Genomic DNA, 22921 nt, shown 5'->3' with positions numbered 1-22921 from the left:
AAGAAAAAGTTTCCCCAACGGGGTACTTAGCTTTAGTTTGAAGACTTCGGTTCTGAAACTCGAAAACGAAAATTTCAGGAGTCGGCCGACCGGCACTTGCGAACTGCTTCTGCCTTGAGCACGGTGCAGCAACAAAGACGGATTAAAATGGAGTCTGCTGCATGTTTTATACCCCTGATGGCCTGACATCATGGAAGAGGAGACAGCAACCGACGCAGGACCCAAGACTTTGTTATTCAGGCTGACTGAGGGCAACATGACAGCAGATTACCCAAATGTAATGACCGCAACAGTGAAACACGAAGAACATCTTAGACCCTTTCTTTATGCCTATTCAAAAGATCGTACAATACCCGACTACTCTTTTACATGCAGGAGCCTCAGCATCGAAGACCACTGTACATTTAGCAGCTATCGCCAATTTTCATAATGGTCTTGATAATTCTTCAATTATGTCACACCGTCCATGAAAGAACTTTTTGAAAGGAGTATTACATGTTAAACCTCTGGTCAAGCCTCTCTTAGAACCCTGGGACCTGACTTTGGTACTTCAGTCTCTCACAGGTTCTCCTTTCGAGCCCTTTGATTCATGTGATTTAAAATTTTTGTTGTGGAAAACCTTACTTCTAGTAGCACGTACCATCGCAAGAAGAGTATCTGAGCTGCAGGCCTTGAGTGTCAAGAGACCTTACTTGGATCTTCCACATGGATAGGGTGTCCCTTTGTACTGACCATTCTTTCTTGCCCAAGGTCATTTCTGTTTTTTTTTCCTCCATTAACCAATCTACTGACCTGCCAGTTTTCTTCCCTCAGCATTCTAATAGAGGGGAGTACCTTTTGCACACCCATGATGTACATCGGCAGCTTTGTTGTTATTTGGACAGGACTAAATCTTTCAGGAAAACAGATCAATTGTTTGTGGCCTTTGTAGGACCCAGATTTGGTAAACCTGTTTCCAAAGTGACTTTATCCTCCTGGCTTAGAAACGTCACTACCTTTACCTACCAACAGAATAAGCTAGACTTACCTTCCAAATAAAGGCTCATTCTACCAGATCAATGGCTACATCTGTAGCATTTCATTACAGAGCCTATATGGATGATATCTGCGCAGCAGCCACTTGGGCAAGACCTCATACCTTTATCTCTCATTAGAAATTGGATTTGGCCTCCAGGGGACAAGCATCTTTTGGTTCTATAGTGCTCAGGAATATCCTTCCTTAGGGCCACCCAGGACTCAAGTAGCTGGGGACTCGGTCCTAATAGTAATGAATGAACAAAGATCTACAACACAGATGGAACGTCAATGTAAGACATAACTTTTTCCACCTGAGCACTGATGTCCTGGACTAAACTAGTGTTTATCCAGCTTTACTGTGGAAGGACGGAAGTGGAGATGAACTGGGCTTTGGACAGCAGCCCCAAACTTTTTTTTTTTTTTTAAACAAGAAACATTTACAGGCAACCATACATTTATATAAATGAAAAAAAAAAAACATACTGACATAATCTTAGTTGCAAGCATTTTACATCACAAGCCATACTGACATAATTTTAGTTTCCAACATTGTACATCACTTATAATCTACCCACTCATTATCAGTCAAACCTTACATAGCTAATTCAAATCCTTCTTTCTTTTAAACCTCATTCCTCCCCTGTACATACTGTTCCCACAATTCCCACTTTTTCCTATGTAATTTGCTCCTACCCTTTTCTAAAGATTCAATTCCAGTGTTTTTATCTGTTACTATATTCACTACTTGTAGTACAGTTGGGTTTAGACTTTGATTTCTATTTTCTAGTAATTGCTTTTTGGCTGCCACCATAATTTTGACTTTATTCATGGTATCTGTACTGCTAACAAACCACCTGCTGTGCACTTGTACAGTGTTTTTGTACAAATGCAGTCTAAGTTGTTACTGCCTCGTGTGTGTGTGTGTGTGTGTGTGTGTGTGTGTGTGTGTGTGTGTGTGTGTGTGTGTGTGTGTGTGTACACACACACTGGTGCCGAACGGGTGCTGGCAACCTTTATTTTACAGGCTGGGCAGCAGTTAAGGTTCAAGTAGGCAGTCAGTCAGTCACCCTCAAACAACACAACTACAGAAAATGTGAAATCTGCCTATAGCTATTTGAAAAAGGTGTTACTGCATCATTAAAAAATATATATACTCACTTGCTGACAGGAGGTCCATGTACTGACAGAGAGCATGAAGCAACAGCCGCTCATAACTGAAGAAAAAAAAAACAGAAGAGACACTGCAATCAAATCTACAAGCAGGATTTTTATCAATACTTTTCATCAATACCATTCCCTATCCACTCAGGTCAGCCAATCACTCTTAACCATCAGTCTTTTTCCCTCTCCATACAAAACTACCTTCCCTCCAGGAATAAAAGGAGGGATGAGTGAGGAAAAGAATAGGAATGTTGAACGTTAATACAGGTGCACTTAATTCCAAGGTGCCTGACTGTACCTAGCATAACCTGCTAAGCCAAAGGACTGGGTTTATTTCACTTTTCCTCTCATACTCCGACCAAACATTGATAGGCTGCCAGGAGGCACACTACTTATACAGTTATCTAGCTAGACATTTTGTCAGAACATTCAGCATGCAGTCTGCATTACTATTGAAGTCCTGAAACTAAACTTCCTGAAAAGCAGCATCTTGGGATCTCTGTCCTCTTCTGTCTCCACCATCCCCAGTAATGCCTAGGCATGCATGTGCACCAGAAAGCAGACCCTACCCCTACATGCCAATACATTGACAGTCTAATCACACTGATGCACAGAGAATTAATGACTATAAACATAATAACACCAGTAAGATAGTGTGGTAAAACTGCAACAACGAAAGAAAGTCCAACACTAAAATATATCCAAAGAATGCAGCCGCATGAAGCTATAATACAGCCTGTGGTTTATTAACTCCAAAAAGAAACGGGCGAGTACCAACAAATATAACAATGTAACGGATTTAGCGCTTTCTTCGACCTAATATGTGGACTTCATCAGAATCAACAAAACAATTCTCTTGGGCTAATTTATCTGTTTTATGGCGCCAAAAATTCTGACTCATTTAAAAATTTAAGAAACATATACCAGCTCTATACATAAATATCAACACTAATGGTAATGATAAATAAAAAATAAAAAAATAAATAAAAAAACTTAATACTACTAGATTTTATATACTTATAAACTATAACTTCTAAACCAGTTACTATCTCTCATATATCAAAATTACATGTTAATACTAAGTCATGGTAAATATTAATGTATACCAACATTTATAAAATATTATAAAATTATTATAAAAACTGTCTATACTCATAATTGTATTCATAGGGGAACTAATTAATGTCTAAGGGGATACAAAAAAACTTGTCCATACATATTTTCATTAATATATTAATGCTAACATATTTAAATGTTAAAATGTTAAAAAATTAAATAATTAAAACATTAAGGCCTACATCCTATACATCTCTTGCCATAATATATATCTATACATAATAAATTCATAAATACATATGTATATAAATATGTAAATATAATAATAACCCTAAAAATTCAATTGTATCAATGTACTGTATGTCATTCCATTCAAGCCACTATAGTTATACAATAATAAAGGCTTAATATTAATGTATTCATTTAAGCCAGGCGGAGTAGCGGCATCTGTAAATATTTGCCATCTAACTTCCTTCTCCAATAAAATAGCTTTAATATTACCACCTCTATTATCCACTTTAACTTGTTCTAATATGGCAAATTTAAATTTGTGGCCATTATCCATATCAGCCACGTGCCTATACAATGCATTTGTACTATCTTTTTTCTTTATAGCATAGAGGTGGTCGTAGATTCTTTTCTTAAACATCCGTTCTGTTTTTCCAATATAGAAACTATTACAGCCAATACATACTGCAATATATATTATATGATGGGTATTACAATTCCCTTGACTAATTTTAATACTAGTCCTATTAATATTCTCTAATTTTATTGTTTCTGTTTCTAATATTACATGGCAATAGCTGCAACTTCCACATTTGCGTGTTCCTTTGTATTGAATATTCATACATTCCACCCTTTTATGTCTTTCAAAGATAGTCTTCATATTAATTCCCATTTTATAGACAAAAATGGGTGCTTTACCAACAATTTCTTCTAAAGCATTGTCAACACTAAGAACATTCCAATATTTATTAAGAATGTGTTTAATGGACTTTGCCTGGGGGGGGGTATACTCTAAGATACAAGCTCTTCTATAATCCATGTCCTGTGGATTTTTGGTTGAATTTAATAGAGGTTTACCCAAAACAGGGGAGAATCTATTACCCCATTCCCCAATAACATATTTCTTTACTTCATCCAGTAATTTTTTGAGGTATCCTTTAAATCTAAACATTCTGCCAATATTCTCTATTTCTTCAATCATATCATCATATGTTGAAGTCATTCTAACTGCTCGGATGCATTGTCCCTTAAAAATGCTTTTCTTTGTTTTATATGGATGGTTACTACTGTAGTCTAAATAGTTGTTAGAGAAAGTCTCCTTCCTATAAATACGAGATTTGAAACCATCATTATTCATAGTGATAAAAGTGTCTAAATATGCAATTCCTACTCGACTGGATTTGTATGTAAACTTCAAAAATGAACTAGATGTATTCAAATAGGTTATAAACTCCTCTATAATTGCATCAGGTCCATCCCATAATATAACTAAATCATCCAAATATCATGTGTAATACCTGATGTATCTATAATATTTGCTCTTAAACAATCTTTCTATTTCCCAGTCTAGCAATAACCATGTTCGCATATATAGGGGCACATGCAGCACCCATAGCAACTCCCTGTATCTGCTTATAAAATTCCCCCTCATAATATATATAATTATGTTCTAGTATAATAGATATAAATTCTATTATAAGACTTGCATGTTCCCAATCCAATTCTGAATAACATTTAATGCTGTTAAGAAAACTGTCTAGCCCTTCTGCTTTGGGAATACTTGAAAATAAATCAACAACATCAACAGTTATAAAAATAAGCCCTTATATAGTTCCCCTATGAATACAATTATGAGTATAGACAGTTTTTATAATAATTTTATAAATGTTGGTATACATTAATATTTATCATGACTTAGTATTAACATGTAATTTTGATATATGAGAGATAGTAACTGGTTTAGAAGTTATAGTTTATAAGTATATAAAATCTAGTAGTATTAAGTTTATTTATTTATTTTTTATTTATCATTACCATTAGTGTTGATATTTATGTATAGAGTTGGTATATGTTTCTTTAAATTTTTAAATGAGTCAGAATTTTTGGCGCCATAAAACAGATAAATTAGCCCAAGAGAATTGTTTTGTTGATTCTGATGAAGTTCACATATTAGGTGGAAGAAAGCGCTAAATCCGTTACATTGTTATATTTGTTAGTACGCGCCCGTTTCTTTTTGGAGTTAGTAAACCACAGGCTGTATTATAGCTTCGTGCGGCTGCATTCTTTGACTATAAACATAACTGTTCTGCAAATTCAATAAATCAAGGGGTTCTTTATTTAACCTTATCTGTAGCAGCACCTAGGGCTGAGTGGGTCACCAAGAATGCTTTAGAGCTGTCCTATTTCCCACCTACCTCTAAAAGTCAGCATCTGCAATAGATAGCTTTAACAGGAAAAAGAGACACAAAGATACAATCTCTCCCTAAATCTACTCAGAAGTTTCCACCAGAGAAGCAACACTGTTTAAGTAGTACATTAACTTCATGTAATAATCTAAAAGCCAGCAAAGCCTGGATCAAATTCTGCCATGTTTAGGTTTACACCAAGTTATGCTGACCAAATCCCTTGCCTGGTGTGTAATTTTGCTCTCTGTGTAAATTCACTACCTGCAAGGCCTGGATAAACCACAGACATACACTGCTATGGTTCAGCTGCCTGGATGACTAAGTAGGCAGAATATGTAACGGGCCCTCTCTTTTGCTCTATCAGACAGGGAGGCAAAATGCAGAAATGAACTCAATCTATACCTTAGTTTGGCTGTAAACCCACTTAAAATAAACACGCAGCTGGCAACAACTATAATGCCAAACAGTGCACTACTGAGGGACCTACCAATTTCTTAGACAACTGACACCCACTCTACCCAACTTCCCTACAAGACATACAAATGAAGTCAATGGTTCTGATTAACACTCTTCTTAGCTGTCAGTCACAAATACACTTCCTGCCACCACATCTGGTCTGAAACTTATTCTCCAGTTGAACAAAAAGCAGTAAGATCCCAAGCTCAAAACTAGCACATTCCAATATTCCACCACTTCCTCAAAGGCAATGCTGTTTCAAAATGTGTATTAAACCTCTCCATCTGCCTAGTGGGAAGCACTAAAACTCAGCAAAGACAAAAGCCATGAAGTTCAGGCTACAAGCAGAGCCAATAATCTTATAATAAACATCTATTCTCCCCTTTTGGCGACAGTGTCAGCCACACAAAGTCCTGGTTACTCCAGCGCACCGAGGATGAAGTACAGTGGGTGTTGTCATGCAAAGCAGGCCAGGAATGCATCCCTTGTCCCACAATAGCAAGGCTACAAAATCAAGCTATTGGTATAAAAACAGAACCAAAACGCAGCCCAGCACAGAATAGACATCACAGATATTTTGTTTACCTGTTGTCCAATAAAGTGGTATAAACGGAGTCTGGTTTAACGGAAAAAACTGATAACAGGTCCTCCTCCAGAATTTCAAGCATTCCCTATAAAACAGACATGAGTGAAACCCTTTTAAAATCTGATTTCTTCCCCTTACCATTCGTATATCCACAACCCACCACTAGGGGGTTAGTTAAATAAACAAAAGTACCTTTGTTCAACTAAAACTTACCAATGGGATCTGGCGTCGCTTTAAAGTGGTACGTAGCCGACGGTCAATTTTCTGGAAGAAATCTTTTGAGGTATAAGCAGGATGCTCTGCAATTAAAGAAAGATCTGTAGTTATGCTGCTGGGAAATGATGAAGAAATCAAGTAAGAAATAATGGGCAGAGCTTTTAACGGAGTCTGCTTTCCAAGTCCTCCCAAATATGAAATACCACAGAAGAAAGATGGCATGAAAAATGACCATGTTAACAAACCAATTCAACCAAAGAGCAAAACACACACACACACACACACACACACACACACACTAAAATTGGGTATCATGGAGTCCATCTCAAGTAAAGTGGAAGGTTGCAAAAGACTCTGGCATTGCACAGACTCTGTACAGAATAACACACATTATAAGCCTCCATTACGAATAGATGCAAAAAAAGCTTAGCCAAATGCAAACAGTGAAATGCATACGGGGGGGGGGGGATAACAATGAAAAGCAAAAGCATGGCTCAAAAACTGGTCATTAATATGGCATACACAAGCATCCAAGACCAACTTTCACATTTCCATATGAATGGGGTAAACAAATAGAGTCAGTAAAACTGACAAATGTGTTAAAAAAGGCCATGAGTTTAAGCCATGAAATGCATATTAACAAAACACTACAGCAACCTTCTTAATATTTTAATAATTGGTTGGCACCCCTCAAATTCCTTTAAAAGGAAAGGCCAAACAGCACAAAAATTTAAAGTGTACTGTCATACTTTATAAATGTATTGCAGTATCTGACGAGTTAAATGCCTCAATGCATTTTGCCCTCTTCTTTCCTTATTTGGGCTGCTTCATTTTAATAAAAGGCTTTGTAAACTTTTTCTAAAATCTCAGCCCAGTTAAAAAAAAAAAAAAATAGTGCATGTCTCTGTGATGTCATCTTAAGGACAGAACCACAGACTTTAACTGACATTTCTAAGGACATACACAGTATGCGTCCATTAAAGTCTATGGACACCTCTTGTTGTCCTAGATTTGATATTACAGAAATTAAAGAACACTCACTGGCATCAGTGCAAGGAAAACTTTTTTAAGCTAGTGATTTTCTACATGGGTCAGGGGGTCACATTAACTGGCACCATTTCTCATGACAGTCATACCAGACAGTCACAAGTCTTCTCTAATGCAGTGTATCCATCTCTTTGCTGGATGCCCTTGTTTCCTCTTGGCTTCTTCCCATACGTCCCATATCTTCATCAGATTTCTTTCTGCTTTCCTACACTTGCCCAAACCATTCCAATCTTTTTTTTTTTTTTTAATTTAACCTTCTCTGTAATTGGAGCTACTTAGGATGCACTTTGGGATATACAAAGAAGTGGGGACATAAGAGCCTAAGCCTAATACCTGTCACAGGCACTTCATTTCCATCACCTCTACCTTTTTTGCCTCTGATGCACAAGGTTCAGGGCTTGATCCTGACTTCTGTCCTTATGTGGAATCTGCATGTTCTGTGTCTCTGTGGGGTTCCTCCCTCCTCCCACAAAGCATGCTGGGTATTTCCACCCTCCTCAAACTCACCCCAGAATGCAGTTGTGGGTAGCAGCACAGACTCTAGATGGTACCTAGTGGGGGAAAAGTTGTATAGACCAACTGCTTTTGGCATCAACTGTGGTGCGCAGTATTGTCTGGGCAGGAGATCACAAACTGTGTTCTAGGTCATGGCTAGCCACTTGAAGGTATAAAACTGGCTGTAGGTGATTTCGTCTCACTGACATTTTATGTACCACATATGGTGGTGCAAAAGGCAAGAAAAAAAGCAGTGACATTACGCTAAGGGAGTTGCACAGAGTCAGAGAATATGCAAGTGAGATCTAACAGAAACACATGGAAATTTCTGGAATTGCAGCCTAGCACGTTTAGACAAACTGCAACTCTTTCTGAAACGATGCTTTTTAATGAGCCTATAAAAAGCACGTTTAATTCTACACAGAATTATTACTTGCAATCAGGGTCCTTGAAACAACAGGTTTTGAAAAAGTGATGTTTTTGAATAATGCAGAATGTGTTCTTGCACAGCATAGTCCCTCATGAACACTCCCAGCCAATACTACATTTTCTTGAGGTGCAGCACCTTAAATTTGAGGAGAGAGTGCTTGGATTTATTTTCCATCGTTAGCTCACTTGTAATGCTAATGATAAGAAGACTTCCTGGGGCTTGCCACATTGAAAAAGTACAGTTTTGTACCTACCATAAATGTAGATGTCCGATAGATATGCAACTGCAGTTATAACATATGGGTTGTCCTGCCTCAGGCAGCCCTCGGCCGGCCGGATTCCAAAGTCCGGGTCCGGCGTCGGCTGGTGTCGCCTCCTCTCCGACGTCAGAACGGCTGCAGTATAAAGGCATTGGCCGACGCCATCTTCTTCAGTGTTTCTTGCCCCAGATGCCAGGTGCCCTCCTAGGAAGGCTAAATTTGGTGAATGGATAAACAATTCCAGACATGCACAACAGTAATAAACAGATACACCATAGGAGATACCCCCAGCTAATAGGAATAGGGGTAGTGGACCCATAAAGAAGGTTGCAGAGGGGTAGGAGGGAGGGAAAATCCAACTGCAGTTGCATATCTATCGGACATCTACATTTATGGCAGGTACAAAACTGTACTATGTCCTTCAAGAATGCAACTGCAGTCATAACATATGGGTTGAATACCATAGCCAAGCTGGGGGTGGTTGGAACTAAGAAAGTGATGGTGTAGCTAAAATGCCCTGCAGGACTGCCGAAGCAAAGCCTGCTCGGGATCTGGAGTATAAAGGCAGGTTGTAGTGCTTGGTAAATGTATGCACGGAGCTCCATGTAGCAGCCTCTAGAATGTCCTTTGTAGCCACTCCTCTTAGGAAAGCTGTGGATGTGGCTATAGCTCTGGTGGAGTGTGGCCTAATATTGGCTGGCACACCTTTTCCATGAAAAGAATAGCAGAATCTGATGCAGTGTCCAACCCATTTGGAAATTGTTTGTTTGGAGATTGCTTTTCCTTGTACTCCAGCAGCATAGGCTACAAGCAGTTGGTCAGACTTTCTGGTGGCCTTAGTTCTGTCCAAGTAGTAGCGTAGTTATCTGTGTATGTCCAAAGTATGCAGCAGTGCTTCCCCCCTGTTTTGAGGATTGGGGAAGAAAGTAGGCAGGTGAATGGCTTGATTTAGAGACACCCTGGAAATTACTTTTGGCATGAATGAAGGATTGGTTCTTAGAGAGACTCTGTCCTGATGAAAAATGAGAAAAGGAGGTACTGCCATGAGTGCCTGTATCTCCGAGACTCTTCTTGCTGATGTGATTGCCAATAGGAAAACCGTTTTCCATGAGAGAAATTGCATTTCTGAAGTTGCTGCTGGTTCAAAGGGAGGAAGAGTTAATTTTTCCAAGACGAAATGGAGGTCCCATGCAGGTACTGGTGGTTTCCTGGGAGGTTTGATATTCTTTATCCCTCTTAGGAACTGTCTTAGCAAAGAATGTGAAAACACAGGTGGATCACAATTGTATTTTGCTGAGATTGCTGAGACATGAATCTTTATGGAAGAATATGAGAGACCCGTATGAAACATTTCTGCCAAGTATTCCAATATCTGAGGTATACTCAATACTGTTGTATCCTGACCCCTGTTAGCATTCCAGATGATGAATCTCTTCCACTTGGCTGAATAGGTTTTTCTGGTGGAAGGTCTGCATGCTTCCAGTAAGATCTCTTGAACTTTTTTGGAAAGAGAGATATCGGAAGGAGTTATGGTAACCTCCAGGCTGTCAGATGCAATGTTTTCAGGTTTTGATGAACAGTCCTGTAATTGTGTTGTGTTAGAAGCAGAGGCCATAGGGGCAGAGGCCACGGTTTGGTCAGAGTTATGCTCAACAGCAATGGGTACCAGTGCTGCCTTGGCCAGTCTGGAGCTATCAAAATGCCTGTTGGTTGTTCTGCTTTGATCTTCAGTATCACCTTGGTCAGCAGTGGTAGAGAAGGGAATGCATAAATTGTTAGGGAATTCCAGCTGAAGGAGAGAGCATCCGTTTTCCAGGCTAGAGGATGGTGGGTCCTTGTACAGAACTTTTCCAGGTGATGATTCATGTGAGAAGCAAAGAGATCTATGTCCGGTCTTCCCCATGTCCTTGTTATTTGTGAGAAAATGTGAGGATGCAGCATCCATTCGTGTGGATCCAAGAAATTTCTGCTCAGCTTGTCCGCCAGTACATTGTCCTTGCCTGGCACAAACTGGGATTGCAAATGTATCTTCAGACTTAGGGATTTTTCCCAGAGAATCATTGTTAGTCTGCAGAGGGGATAAGAATGAGTGCCTCCCTGCTTGTTTATATACCACATAACAGTGGTGTTGTCTGTCATTATTAGCAAATGTCCTTGTTGAAGTGATTTTTCGAAAGTCTCGATTGCATGCATCACTGCCAACATCTCTTTTTGGTTTATGTGCAGATGCCTTTCCCTTGGTGTCCATTGACCTTGAATGCATCTGCCCTCCATGTCCGGCGCGCATCCATGGTCTGAGGTGTCTGTTGTAATCATTTGACCTGCTTGAGGTTTGTTGAAAGACATGCCTTTGTTTAACTGACTTGCTTGAGCCCACCACAAAAATTCTCTTTGCAGACATGGAATGAGTGGGATTACGTCCTCTAGGCTTTGGCTGTGTTCGGACCATAAGCTTTTTAAGTACTATTGCAGCTTTCTCATATGAAGTCTTGCCAAAGGTATCAGAAGAATGCAAGATGCCATGAACCCCAGAGCCTGCAGGATTTTCCTTGCAGTCAGCTGGGAGAGCTTTGCTAGGCCTTTGAAGTACTCTGGTAACTGCTGTTGTTTTTCCTCTGTGAGATAAGCCATTTGCGTTTTTGTGTCCAGTTTGGCTCCTAAGAAAATAATTTGTTGGGATGGCAGAAGTCTTGATTTCTGAATGTTGACTGTGTATCCCAAGGCCTGTAGTAACTGAATGACATAGTCCAAGTTTGCTATCAAGGTTTGTATGTGGTCTGCTTGTATGAGGCAGTCGTCCAGGTAGGGGTATATTTGAATCCCCTGGAGTCTGCAGTGTGCCACTACTGATGCCAGGCATTTCGTGAACACTCTGGGCGCAGTAGATAAGCCAAACGGCAATGCTGAGAATTGATAATGCTCTGTCCCTGCAAGAAATCTGAGGTATCTTTTGCAGCTTTGTCTGATTGGGACATGCAGGTATGCCTCCTTGAGGTCCAGAGTGACCAGCCAAGACCCCTTGCCCAGCATGGGAAGGAGTTGCTGCAACGTCAGCATTTTGAACTTTGGCACAATGAGATAAGTATTTAGAGTAGACAAGTCCAGTATAGGCCTCCATTTGTTTTCCTTTCTTGGAACAAGGAACAGTCTTGAATAAAATCCCTGGCCTTGTTCCTGTGGAGGGACCTTTTCTATTGCTTTTATATTTAACAGCTTTGAAACTTGAATGAGTGCCTCTGCCCTTTGATGAAGTGGCAGGTTTGGCATGCCTTGTCTTATTGGTAAAGTATGGAAGTGGAATCTGTAACCTTTGTCTATTAAATCCAGAATCCAGTTGTCCTTGGTTAAGATATGCCAGTTTTTGAGAATAAGGATAATTTTCCGCCCAAAGGTGCTTCTCTTTGAGCCTTTGTAGATGGTATGAAAGTCAAGTCATTGTGGTTGTCCTTGTGGTGCAGCTGGACTGCCTCGCCACTTCTTTGATTTGGTGGTTGCCATTGGCCCCTGTAGAAGCCTCGGTATTGCCCTCTACCGGGCACGCCTGTTTTTTCCCCTTTGAAACTTGTCAGTGTCTGGAAAGGACCAATTCTTTGAAGGCCAATTCCTGTTGAATCTGGGTGGCTGAACCTGGAGGAAATCTTTGACTGTCTGTACTGATTTAGCTTTTTCCTCAATGGACTTCAACACATCTTGTGCATTAGCACCAAAAGCTTCTGTTTTTCCAGAGGTGCATCAAGTAACTTTACTTTAACATGGTCTGGCAGTGGCTGTTCTTTTAACCAAGCATGTCTACGTATAACAGCCCCAGTCATAGCTGCCCTACATGAAGCCTCCAATGCATCATAACCACACTGAAGAAAATGACTGCTAACCTGCTGAGTGTTATGTACTAGATCCTGCAATGCCTTTCTATCAATAGGCTCAGGAGAGGCTAGCTTTTCTGTAAATCATCCAGTAAAAATCCTGGTACTGAAACATATGAAAAAGGCAGTTACGTGACCTCATGGCCAGGGTGGTAGAGGTATAAACTTTTTTACCCCATCTCTCCAGGGACCTAGCTTCCCTATCCGCTGGCAGTGGATTCTTGGCTGTGGAAGTAGCCACTCCCTTGGGGCCCTGTGAAATAGTTTCTAGATCCACAGAATGGGCCTTAAAGAGATGTTTGTGGGTGTCAGGGACCCTATAATATCTGTCTGGCTTGACAGGAGCAGGAGGGAGAGAATCAGGGTTAGCACTGGAGTCGGAGAAAACATCATCCAGGACATCCATAACTGCAGGGATAGCTAAAGGTCTGTGCTGGGGTAGCTTGAGGAAGGTACGTAGCCTTTTCCTGGAATCAGAGAATTCCTGACCCTGCCATTTGAAATGCTCCCTCATAGAGTGTAGGACTTCACCGAACGAAAAATCCTCTGGAGGAGAGGCAGAGGGAATTGATTCCTCAACATCAGAGTCCTCATAGGCCTGGAAGGATTCTTCTTGGGTATCTGAATGCTCAGAATCCCCAGAGGCTTCATCTGAAGAGAGGTTGTCGGCCTGCTCAGTTCTGGGCCTTTTCTCTGCAGGCTGAGAACCTCTGTCTGGATGAGGCTGAGACCCCCTGATAAGAGAAATAAGATCTGCAGCAAGAGACATGATCTGTTTATCAGAAGAAGGGGCCTGGGCAGTAGGTTTAGGATGGGCCTTGGCCTGGCTGGCGGCCTTAGCACGTGCAAAGGCCTTGATGGACATGGATACAGGAGGCCTAGCTGCCCCACGTGCAGGAGTAACCTTGTCCACAGGAATGGTGTCGGGTAGATCCAGAACTTCGGTTTCTGGAGGAAAATCAACAACCGGCACCGGTGTAGACTCCGAGACCGAAGGACGTGTTAACGCTGTGTCGTCGGCCTGGAGTGGTTGAATTACCGCTTCTGAAGGGACCGAAGCACTCGCGGAGGGTTTAGGAGGAGTATCGGTGGAGGACGCGGGCCGAGGATGTCGGTCCCGGTCCTTTCGTTTTTTGGTAGATTGAGTTGTCGGTTGTTCCGACGGCATGATATAAGCGAAAGATCCGCCGAAAAGGTCTTTGGCAAATTCTGCCCGGCGCCTGAGAGCGCGCTTATTAAAGCAAGCACAGGCAGCACAGGCCGAGACGTCGTGGTCTGGGCCCAGGCAAGGGAGGCAATAAGAATGGAAGTCCTTATGAGGTATTTGTTTACCACAAGACAAACAATTATTAACTTTCTCAATTTGTTCTGACATCGGCTGAGGCAAGAAAAAATGTTCCCCAACGGGGTACTTAGCTTTTAGATGACTTCGGTACTGAAAACACAGGAGCTGACCGACCGGCACTTGTGAACTGCTTCTGCTTCGGGCACCGCGCGGCAAGAAAGACTGAAGAAGATGGCGTCGGCCGATGCCTTTATACTCCAGCCATTCTGACGTCGGAGAGGAGGCGACACCATCCGACGCCGGACCCGGACTTTGGAATCCGGCCGACTGAGGGCTGCCTGAGGCAGGACAACCCATATGTTATGACTGCAGTTGCATTCTTGAAGGACATCAGACCAGCAGCAAAGCCAGCACTGTCTTGCTTTATTAAAAAATGATATTGCACTGTGCTGAAGACACTGCAGTGTTTAATGTGCACCTGGTAAGTAACTCTAGTGCATTTTGAGCATATGCAATCTTTATTACCTGCACACGTGTGTGTATGCATGCATAGGCTTAGGCACAGGGTATAGCTCTGCCTCTCAAATGTCCCAGATTTTGCCTCATATATTTCAGCACACCTCTTAAATGTCTCTATACTTTGCAGGCCATCCTTCGCCTCACATGTTTGCTCTGTTCCACAAACCTTTTCAATTTCTGGCAAAACCATTGGGATTTTGGTCAATAATGCTCCTCATTAAAAAGCCATACTTCTTATTCTTCAGAAAATGTGTGCTGATTTAACACTTGTTCTATTAATTTAAATAAATATGAACAAGAAGTTATGTGCTCACCATAACGTTCGATGTATGTAGTCCATCTCGCCTCACATTCTTATTCGCGGGTTCGCAGCCGAATATCGGCTCCGACTCGGCCAACTTTTATTTACTAGCTTGAAGTCTCTCATTGGCTGGGCCAAGCAGGTATCCCATGCGGCACTGTTCCATAACCCCAGATCTAGTTTGCTGCGAATCCAACAATCACACCTCATGCATAACAATCCAATAAGGTAGAACACTATCAAGGGGAATAAGAAAAAACAAACTACCACTGAAGGGTACTCTAGCACCAATCCCAACCTCCAGATCCTCCAGGAAAAGGGCAGGTGGGAGGGTACGTAAGAATGTGAGGCGAAATGGACTACATACATCGAACGTTATGGTGAGTACATAACTTCTTGATGTTATGCAGTCCAATCTCGCCTACATTCTTACTCGCAGGACAGCGTCCCCAGCACCTCTATCCTGGGAGGCTCAAAGGAAGATACTCTTGAGGACTGTGGAACCAAAGGAAGCCCGGCCCCTAGAAGCCATGTCCAGTTTGTAATGAGTAATAAAGGTGTGCGGGGAAGCCCACGTGGCTGCAGCAGAAATATCATCCAAAGACAGTCTGGCATGGTATGCCAGAGACGCAGAAACTGCCCTAGTAGAGTGAGCCTTGATGGGGAACGGTAGATTTTTTTCCCGCTGAAGAATAAATAAAGAAAATACAATTCGAAATCCATCTGGAAATGGTAACCCTGGAAATAGGGGAACCCACTCTATTTTCTGAAAAGGGAACAAACAATTGGTCAGATTTTCGTAGGTGTTTGGTCCTGTGTAGATAGAATCGTAATTGTCTGTGCACATCCAGTTGATAAAATCTAAACTCTGCCTTGTTCGAGAATTGAGGGAAGAACACTGGCAGCTCAATAGACTGACTGAGATTCACAACAGATGTTACCTTGGGAAGGAAGGACGGATTAGGTCTAAGAGAAACTCTGTCCTTATGAAAAATTAAATACGGGGGTTTGATGGAGAGAGCTTGAATCACTGACACCCGTCTGGCTGATGTGATGGCTATTAGAAAGGCTGTCTTCCAAGACAAAAACTTTAATTCACAGGTGGCAGCCGGCTCGAAAGGTGGAGAAGTAAGGGCTTGCAAAACAAAGTTTAGATCCCAAGGCATGAAAGGTTCTGACACAGGAGGCCGGAGTAATAAGGTGCCCTTTAGAAAGGCCTTACAGAGTTTATGAGCCATAAGGGAAGGCTCACAGGAGGTATGAAAGTTTGAAATAGCCGCCAGCTGGACTTTAATGGTAGCGGGCGCAGAGCCCTGCTGAAAGAGCATGGACAAGAAATCCAAAACAGCAGCAACTGGGGCTGTGTAAGGGTCAATTCCTTGGGCATGAGCCCAAATAGAGAATCTCTTCCATTTGCTGGAATAAATCTTCCTAGTCGAAGACTTATGAGAAGAGGATAAAATGTGCAACACCTCAGGTGAAAAAGATGAAGTCTGACTAACGACAGAAGTGGAGTAGTAGGGCTGTCAACCTGCGGGTCTGCAGGGAGGGATGGAACTGTCCCGACATGTGTGTCAGTAGGTCTGCTACTAGGTCCAGAATCCAAGGACTGTCCACAGCGAATTGATGGAGAAAGGAGAACCAGACCTGGCGAGGCCAGTGTGGGGCAATTAGAATCATCTTGCTTCCCAAGGATATGGCTTTCTGAATCACTCTTGGTAACAGAGGAAACGGAGGGAAAGCATAGAGCAGACTGGAGGCCAATCATGGACTAGAGCATCCCTTGGTGACTCCCCTGTGGGGATCAGGGTGAAGTAGTTGCTGCATTTGGCATTGAGGGGATTGGCAAAAAGATCACAGCAAGGCTGACCCCACCTGCTGAAAATCTGTTCCGCAACCAGACGGTTCAGGGATCACTCGTAAGGCATCAGAATAGCTCTGCTCAGCCCGTCTGCTATCACATTGGCCTTCCCCGGAATGTGCGTTGCCACTAGAAAACGTTGGGAAGACACTGCCCACTGCTACACTTGCATGGCCTCTCAGCACAGGGGTAAGACCTGGTTCCTCCTTTTTGTTTAGATACCATACAACGGACATGTTGTCGAGTGTATTGCAATCGTCCTCAGAGGAAGAGAGCTCTGAAGTGCCCACAAAACCCCCTTTTTGGTTTTGTGAATCCTTTCCCCTTGGTGTAGACCTTGTACCCCCCTCCGGGCCCCCCAATTCTTGCGTTGAATTTTTGACCTCTTAGGTTTGTTGGACATCCTTTTTTAATCTTGAGCCCCCAAAAAACCCTTTTGCAAAGGAATAGGGGTTTAGCCCTTTACGGCTTGGGGAATTTTTTTAAGTACCTTGAGCTTTCTCTTGAAGTCTTGAAAGGTTGGTCGTGATCCCCCCATGCGGTTTTCCTTGGCCCGGGGGGAATTTGTGGTTTGAAGTTTTGGGTCTGTTTTTTTTTCCCGTGAGTAACCTTTTTGTTTTTTTCCATTTTGGGCCCCAAGAAAAAATTTTTTGGGGAGGGAGAAGTTTTTTTTTTTGGTTATTGATCCCGGCCTGAGTCAATACATGCCAAAGTTTGTAAAATTTGGGCGTTGATGGGGCACGCCAGGTGGGGGTATATTTGTCCCTGAGTCTGAGGTATCTTCCCGGGCTTTCTAAAATTGGGGGCAGAGAAAAGCCCGGAAGCAAAATTGAAACCCGCCCTAAAAAAAAATTGAGGATTTCTGCACGTCGATTGGGAACTTGCCCCTTGGGGTAGATGAAGCCAACCCCCTTGCCCCGGGGGGGGTTTGAACGACATTTTAAATTTTCCGGGTTTTTGAGGACTCCTATGGCCTTTTTTTTTCCTTTTTGGGAACGGAAAGTCTTGTTTTGGGCCCGTTTGGGGGGGGCCTTTTCTATTGTTTTATTTTTAACACTTTGAAATTAATGATCCCCCCCCTTTTGTAAGGGGCGGGTTTGGTTTTGGTTTTTTAAAGGGGGTTCTGAACCTTTTTTATTAAACCCAGAATGTTGTCCTTGGTTAAGTATGCCGTTTTTAAATGGTTTTTCCAAAAAGGGCCTTTTTTTGACCCTTTTGAAAGGGGAAAAAGAAAGCTTGTTTTCCTTTGGGGTTGCAGCTGGAGGCCATTCTTTGAGGGGCCATTCCCCTGTGGACCTGGTTTTCCCCTTACCGGAGGTTTTTCCCCCCCTTTAAAAACTTTAGTTTAAAGGACCAATTCTTTAAAGGGCCAACCTCTGTTGGGGGTGAACCGGGGGAAATCTTTACTGTCTGATGTTTTTTTTTCCCAAGGGACTTAACACCGTCTTTAGCCCAAAACCCTTTTTTTTCCAATGCATAAATAACATTTTAAAGGGTCTCGTGGTGTTTTTTAACCAAGCTTCTATAAAGCCCCAGAAGCTCCCCTCTGAACCCCCAAATAATCCCAACTGAAAAAATTTTGAACCGTAGTGTTATGCGTTGAATCCTTTTACAATCTCAGGGACTAGTTTTTCAAAATCCCAAAAAAAAACCCGGGTTTGAAACAATGGGCGTTTTTCAGGCCGGGGGGGTTGGGTTAAATTTTTTTCCCCCAGGGACCTATTTACCCGCTGGCGGGGACGGCGGAAAGAGACCCGGGGCCCTGTGAAAATTTCAACCCAAAGAATCCTTAAAGGTTTTTTTTGGGGTGTCGGGCCCCCTTAAAAGTCGGGCTTCCGGAAGAGAATCGGGACCGGGAGGGGGAAAAAATCTCCCCCCATAATGGGGGTAGAAATCTTCTGGGGGGGAGGGGGAGATTTTCCTGGAATCAGAGTTCCTACCCCCCTTTTGAAATCCCCCCTTAGATGTGGGACCAAAAAAACCCTCGGGAGGAGGGCAGGGGTTTTCCTCACTAGACCTCTGGCCTGGAAGGTTCCTTGGGATTAATCTCAGAACCCCAGAGGTTATCGAAGAAGGGCCCGTAGTTTGGGTTTTTCCTGCGGCGGCCTTGCGGAAGGCTGAGCCCCCGATAAGAGAAAAAGCTCCCAAAAGGCAGATTTTTTCAAAGAAGGGCCGGGAGATTTGGGACCTTGGTCTGGGGACAAAAAGGCCGTGGACTGGAACGGAGGAGCTGCCCCCTGGGATAACCGCCCGGAAGGGGGGGGAGATCCAGGGTTTCTGGGGGAAAAACAAAACCGGCCCGGTTCCCCAAAAGGGGGTTCGTTTTCGGGGCCCGGGAGGGGAAACCGCCGGGGGGGAAAAACCCCCGGGGGGGTTTAGGGGGTTTTGGGGAGGACGGGCCAGGGGGGCCCCGGCCCGGGGATTAGTTGGGTTTTGAGGATTTACAAAGCCCCAAAAATTTTAAATTCCCCCCGGGCCTGAACGTTTAAAAGAAAAAGGGCCCACCGGACCCCTGGTCTCCCCCACAAGGGGGGCAAAAAAAGGAACCTTTAATTTTTTTACCCGCAAAAAATTAAAATTTGCGCCGGCGAGGCAAAAATTTTCCCCAAAAGGGGGACGCAGAGAGGACAAAACACGGACGCCCCCGGGACGGGAAACTGCCTGCTTGGGCAGGCAAAAAGTAAAGAAGGGGCCCCCGAGTTTTTAACCCACCCACAGCCAAAAGGGCCCCAATAAAAAAGACTTTGGAACCCCCGGAAGGGTGCCTGGGAGGAAACCCTATGTTTGAGCATTGCATTCTTAAACTAAACCCGGGAGCATGTTTTGTTTTAAAAAAGTTTTGCCGGGCTAAGCCGATTTTAATTGCACCTTAATCTCTATCTTTTGGAAAAGCTTTTTTTAAACCTCACAGTTGTTTCACTCTTGGCAATTGTTGCCCCCAAATGTCCCAGATTTTGCCTCATATATTTCAGCACACCTCTTAAATGTCTCTATACTTTGCAGGCCATCCTTCGCCTCACATGTTTGCTCTGTTCCACAAACCTTTTCAATTTCTGGCAAAACCATTGGGATTTTGGTCAATAATGCTCCTCATTAAAAAGCCATACTTCTTATTCTTCAGAAAATGTGTGCTGATTTAACACTTGTTCTATTAATTTAAATAAATATGAACAAGAAGTTATGTGCTTACCATAACGTTCGATGTATGTAGTCCATCTCGCCTCACATTCTTATTCGCGGGTTCGCAGCCGAATATCGGCTCCGACTCGGCCAACTTTTATTTACTAGCTTGAAGTCTCTCATTGGCTGGGCCAAGCAGGTATCCCATGCGGCACTGTTCCATAACCCCAGATCTAGTTTGCTGCGAATCCAACAATCACACCTCATGCATAACAATCCAATAAGGTAAAACACTATCAAGGGGAATAAGAAAAAACAAACTACCACTGAAGGGTACTCTAGCACCAATCCCAACCTCCAGATCCTCCAGGAAAAGGGCAGGTGGGAGGTGCGTAGAATGTGAGGAAATGGACTACATACATCGAGCGTTATGGTGAGTACATAACTTTGATGTTATGCAGTCCAATCTCGCCTACATTCTTACTTCATGAGGACAGCGCCCCAGCACCTCTATCCTGGGAGGCTCAAAGGAAGATACTCTTGAGGACTGTGGAACCAAAGGAAGCCCCCTAGAAGCCATGTCCAGTTTGTAATGAGTAATAAAGGTGTGCGGGGAAGCCCACGTGGCTGCAGCAGAAATATTATCCAAAGACAGTCTGGCATGGTATGCCAGAGATGCAGAAACTGCCCTAGTAGAGTGAGCCTTGATGGGGAACGGTAGATTTTTTTCCCGCTGAAGAATAAATAAAGAAAATACAATTCAAAATCCATCTGGAAATGGTAACCCTGGAAATAGGGGAACCCACTCTATTTTCTGAAAAGGGAACAAACAATTGGTCAGATTTTCGTAGGTGTTTGGTCCTGTGTAGACAGAATCGTAATTGTCTGTGCACATCCAGTTGATAAAATCTAAACTCTGCCTTGTTCGAGAATTGAGGGAAGAACACTGGCAGCTCAATAGACTGACTGAGATTCACAGCAGATGTTACCTTGGGAAGGAAGGACGGATTAGGTCTAAGAGAAACTCTGTCCTTATGAAAAATTAAATACGGGGGTTTGATGGAGAGAGCTTGAATCACTGACACCCGTCTGGCTGATGTGATGGCTATTAGAAAGGCTGTCTTCCAAGACAAAAACTTTAATTCACAGGTGGCAGCCGGCTCGAAAGGTGGAGAAGTAAGGGCTTGCAAAACAAAGTTTAGATCCCAAGGCATGAAAGGTTCTGACACAAGAGGCCGGAGTAATAAGGTGCCCTTTAGAAAGGCCTTACAGAGTTTATGAGCCATAAGGGAAGGCTCACAGGAGGTATGAAAGTTTGAAATAGCCGCCAGCTGGACTTTAATGGTAGCGGGCGCAGAGCCCTGCTGAAAGAGCATGGACAAGAAATCCAAAACAGCAGCAACTGGGGCTGTGTAAGGGTCAATTCCTTGGGCATGAGCCCAAATAGAGAATCTCTTCCATTTGCTGGAATAAATCTTCCTAGTCGAAGACTTATGAGAAGAGGATAAAATGTGCAACACCTCAGGTGAAAAAGATGAAGTCTGACTAACGACAGAAGTGGAGTAGTAGGGCTGTCAACCTGCGGGTCTGCAGGGAGGGATGGAACTGTCCCGACATGTGTGTCAGTAGGTCTGCTACTAGGTCCAGAATCCAAGGACTGTCCACAGCGAATTGATGGAGAAAGGAGAACCAGACCTGGCGAGGCCAGTGTGGGGCAATTAGAATCATCTTGCTTCCCAAGGATATGGCTTTCTGAATCACTCTTGGTAACAGAGGAAACGGAGGGAAAGCATAGAGCAGACTGGAGGGCCAATCATGGACTAGAGCATCCCTGGGTGACTCCCCCTGTGGGGGGATCAGGGTGAAGTAGTTGCTGCATTTGGCATTGAGGGGATTGGCAAAAAGATCACAGCAAGGCTGACCCCACCTGCTGAAAATCTGTTCCGCAACCAGACGGTTCAGGGATCACTCGTAAGGCATCAGAATAGCTCTGCTCAGCCCGTCTGCTATCACATTGGCCTTCCCCGGAATGTGCGTTGCCACTAGAAAACGTTGGGAAGACACTGCCCACTGCTACACTTGCATGGCCTCTCAGCACAGGGGTAAGACCTGGTTCCTCCTTTTTGTTTAGATACCATACAACGGACATGTTGTCGAGTGTATTGCAATCGTCCTCAGAGGAAGAGAGCTCTGAAGTGCCCACAACGCCACTAACACCACTCTCATCTCGAAGACCCTGATGTGCAGATGTACCTCGTGATCTTGCCACGATCCTTGGACCGTCCTGCCAAGATAATGCCCCCCCCCCCACACCTGGGAGGTGTCCGTGGTCACCATGGCGACGGGTGGCGGATGAACAAACGGTTTCCCCTCGTCCAGATTGGTAGAGCACAGCCACCAACCGAGATCCTGTTTGCATCAGTCCGTGAGTAGGATCTGGTGGGAAAGGGGGAGTTTTTGCAGAGACCATTGGGCAAAGAGAAGCCATTGAAGAAGCCTCATGTGTAATCTCGCTAGAGGCACTAACATAATGGTAGCTGCCATGGTGCCCAGAAGCTGAAGAGCCCATCTCGCCTGTACTTTCCTGAGGGGTAATAAAGCATGAACCTGATTTTGTAATACTCTGATCCTGTCGTGCAGCAAGAAGGCCCGCATTTGAACGGTGTCTAGCTCTGCGCCTATAAACGTGACACACTGTGAGGGCAGCAAGGCAGATTTTTCCCAGTTCAATGTTATTCCTAGTCGTTGATAGAGGGTAATGGTAGCGTCCCTGGCTCGGATGAGTAGATGCCTGGTGGGGGGCGGTGAAGAGCCAGTCGTCCAGGTACGGAAACA

At 43.3% G+C, this 22921-nt stretch overlaps 1 protein-coding gene across 1 annotated transcript in view; it reads right to left on the bottom strand.

Annotated features, from left to right (window-relative positions):
- Positions 1-22921, bottom strand: part of R3HDM4 (R3H domain containing 4) — a 207817-nt gene that overhangs the window by 58183 nt on the left and 126713 nt on the right. The window contains exons 5-7 of the mRNA XM_044054800.1: positions 6904-6989; positions 6690-6775; positions 2176-2231 (exon numbers count right to left, since the gene is read on the bottom strand). Coding sequence (XP_043910735.1) covers positions 2176-2231; positions 6690-6775; positions 6904-6989 — 228 coding nt within the window. The remainder of the gene's footprint in view (positions 1-2175; positions 2232-6689; positions 6776-6903; positions 6990-22921) is intronic.

Source organism: Protopterus annectens, chromosome 13.part0, assembly GCF_019279795.1.
Source record: "Protopterus annectens isolate FY-2018-M chromosome 13.part0, PAN1.0, whole genome shotgun sequence".
NCBI lineage: Eukaryota > Metazoa > Chordata > Ceratodontiformes > Protopteridae > Protopterus > Protopterus annectens.
This window is presented reverse-complemented; position numbering and strand designations above follow the sequence as displayed.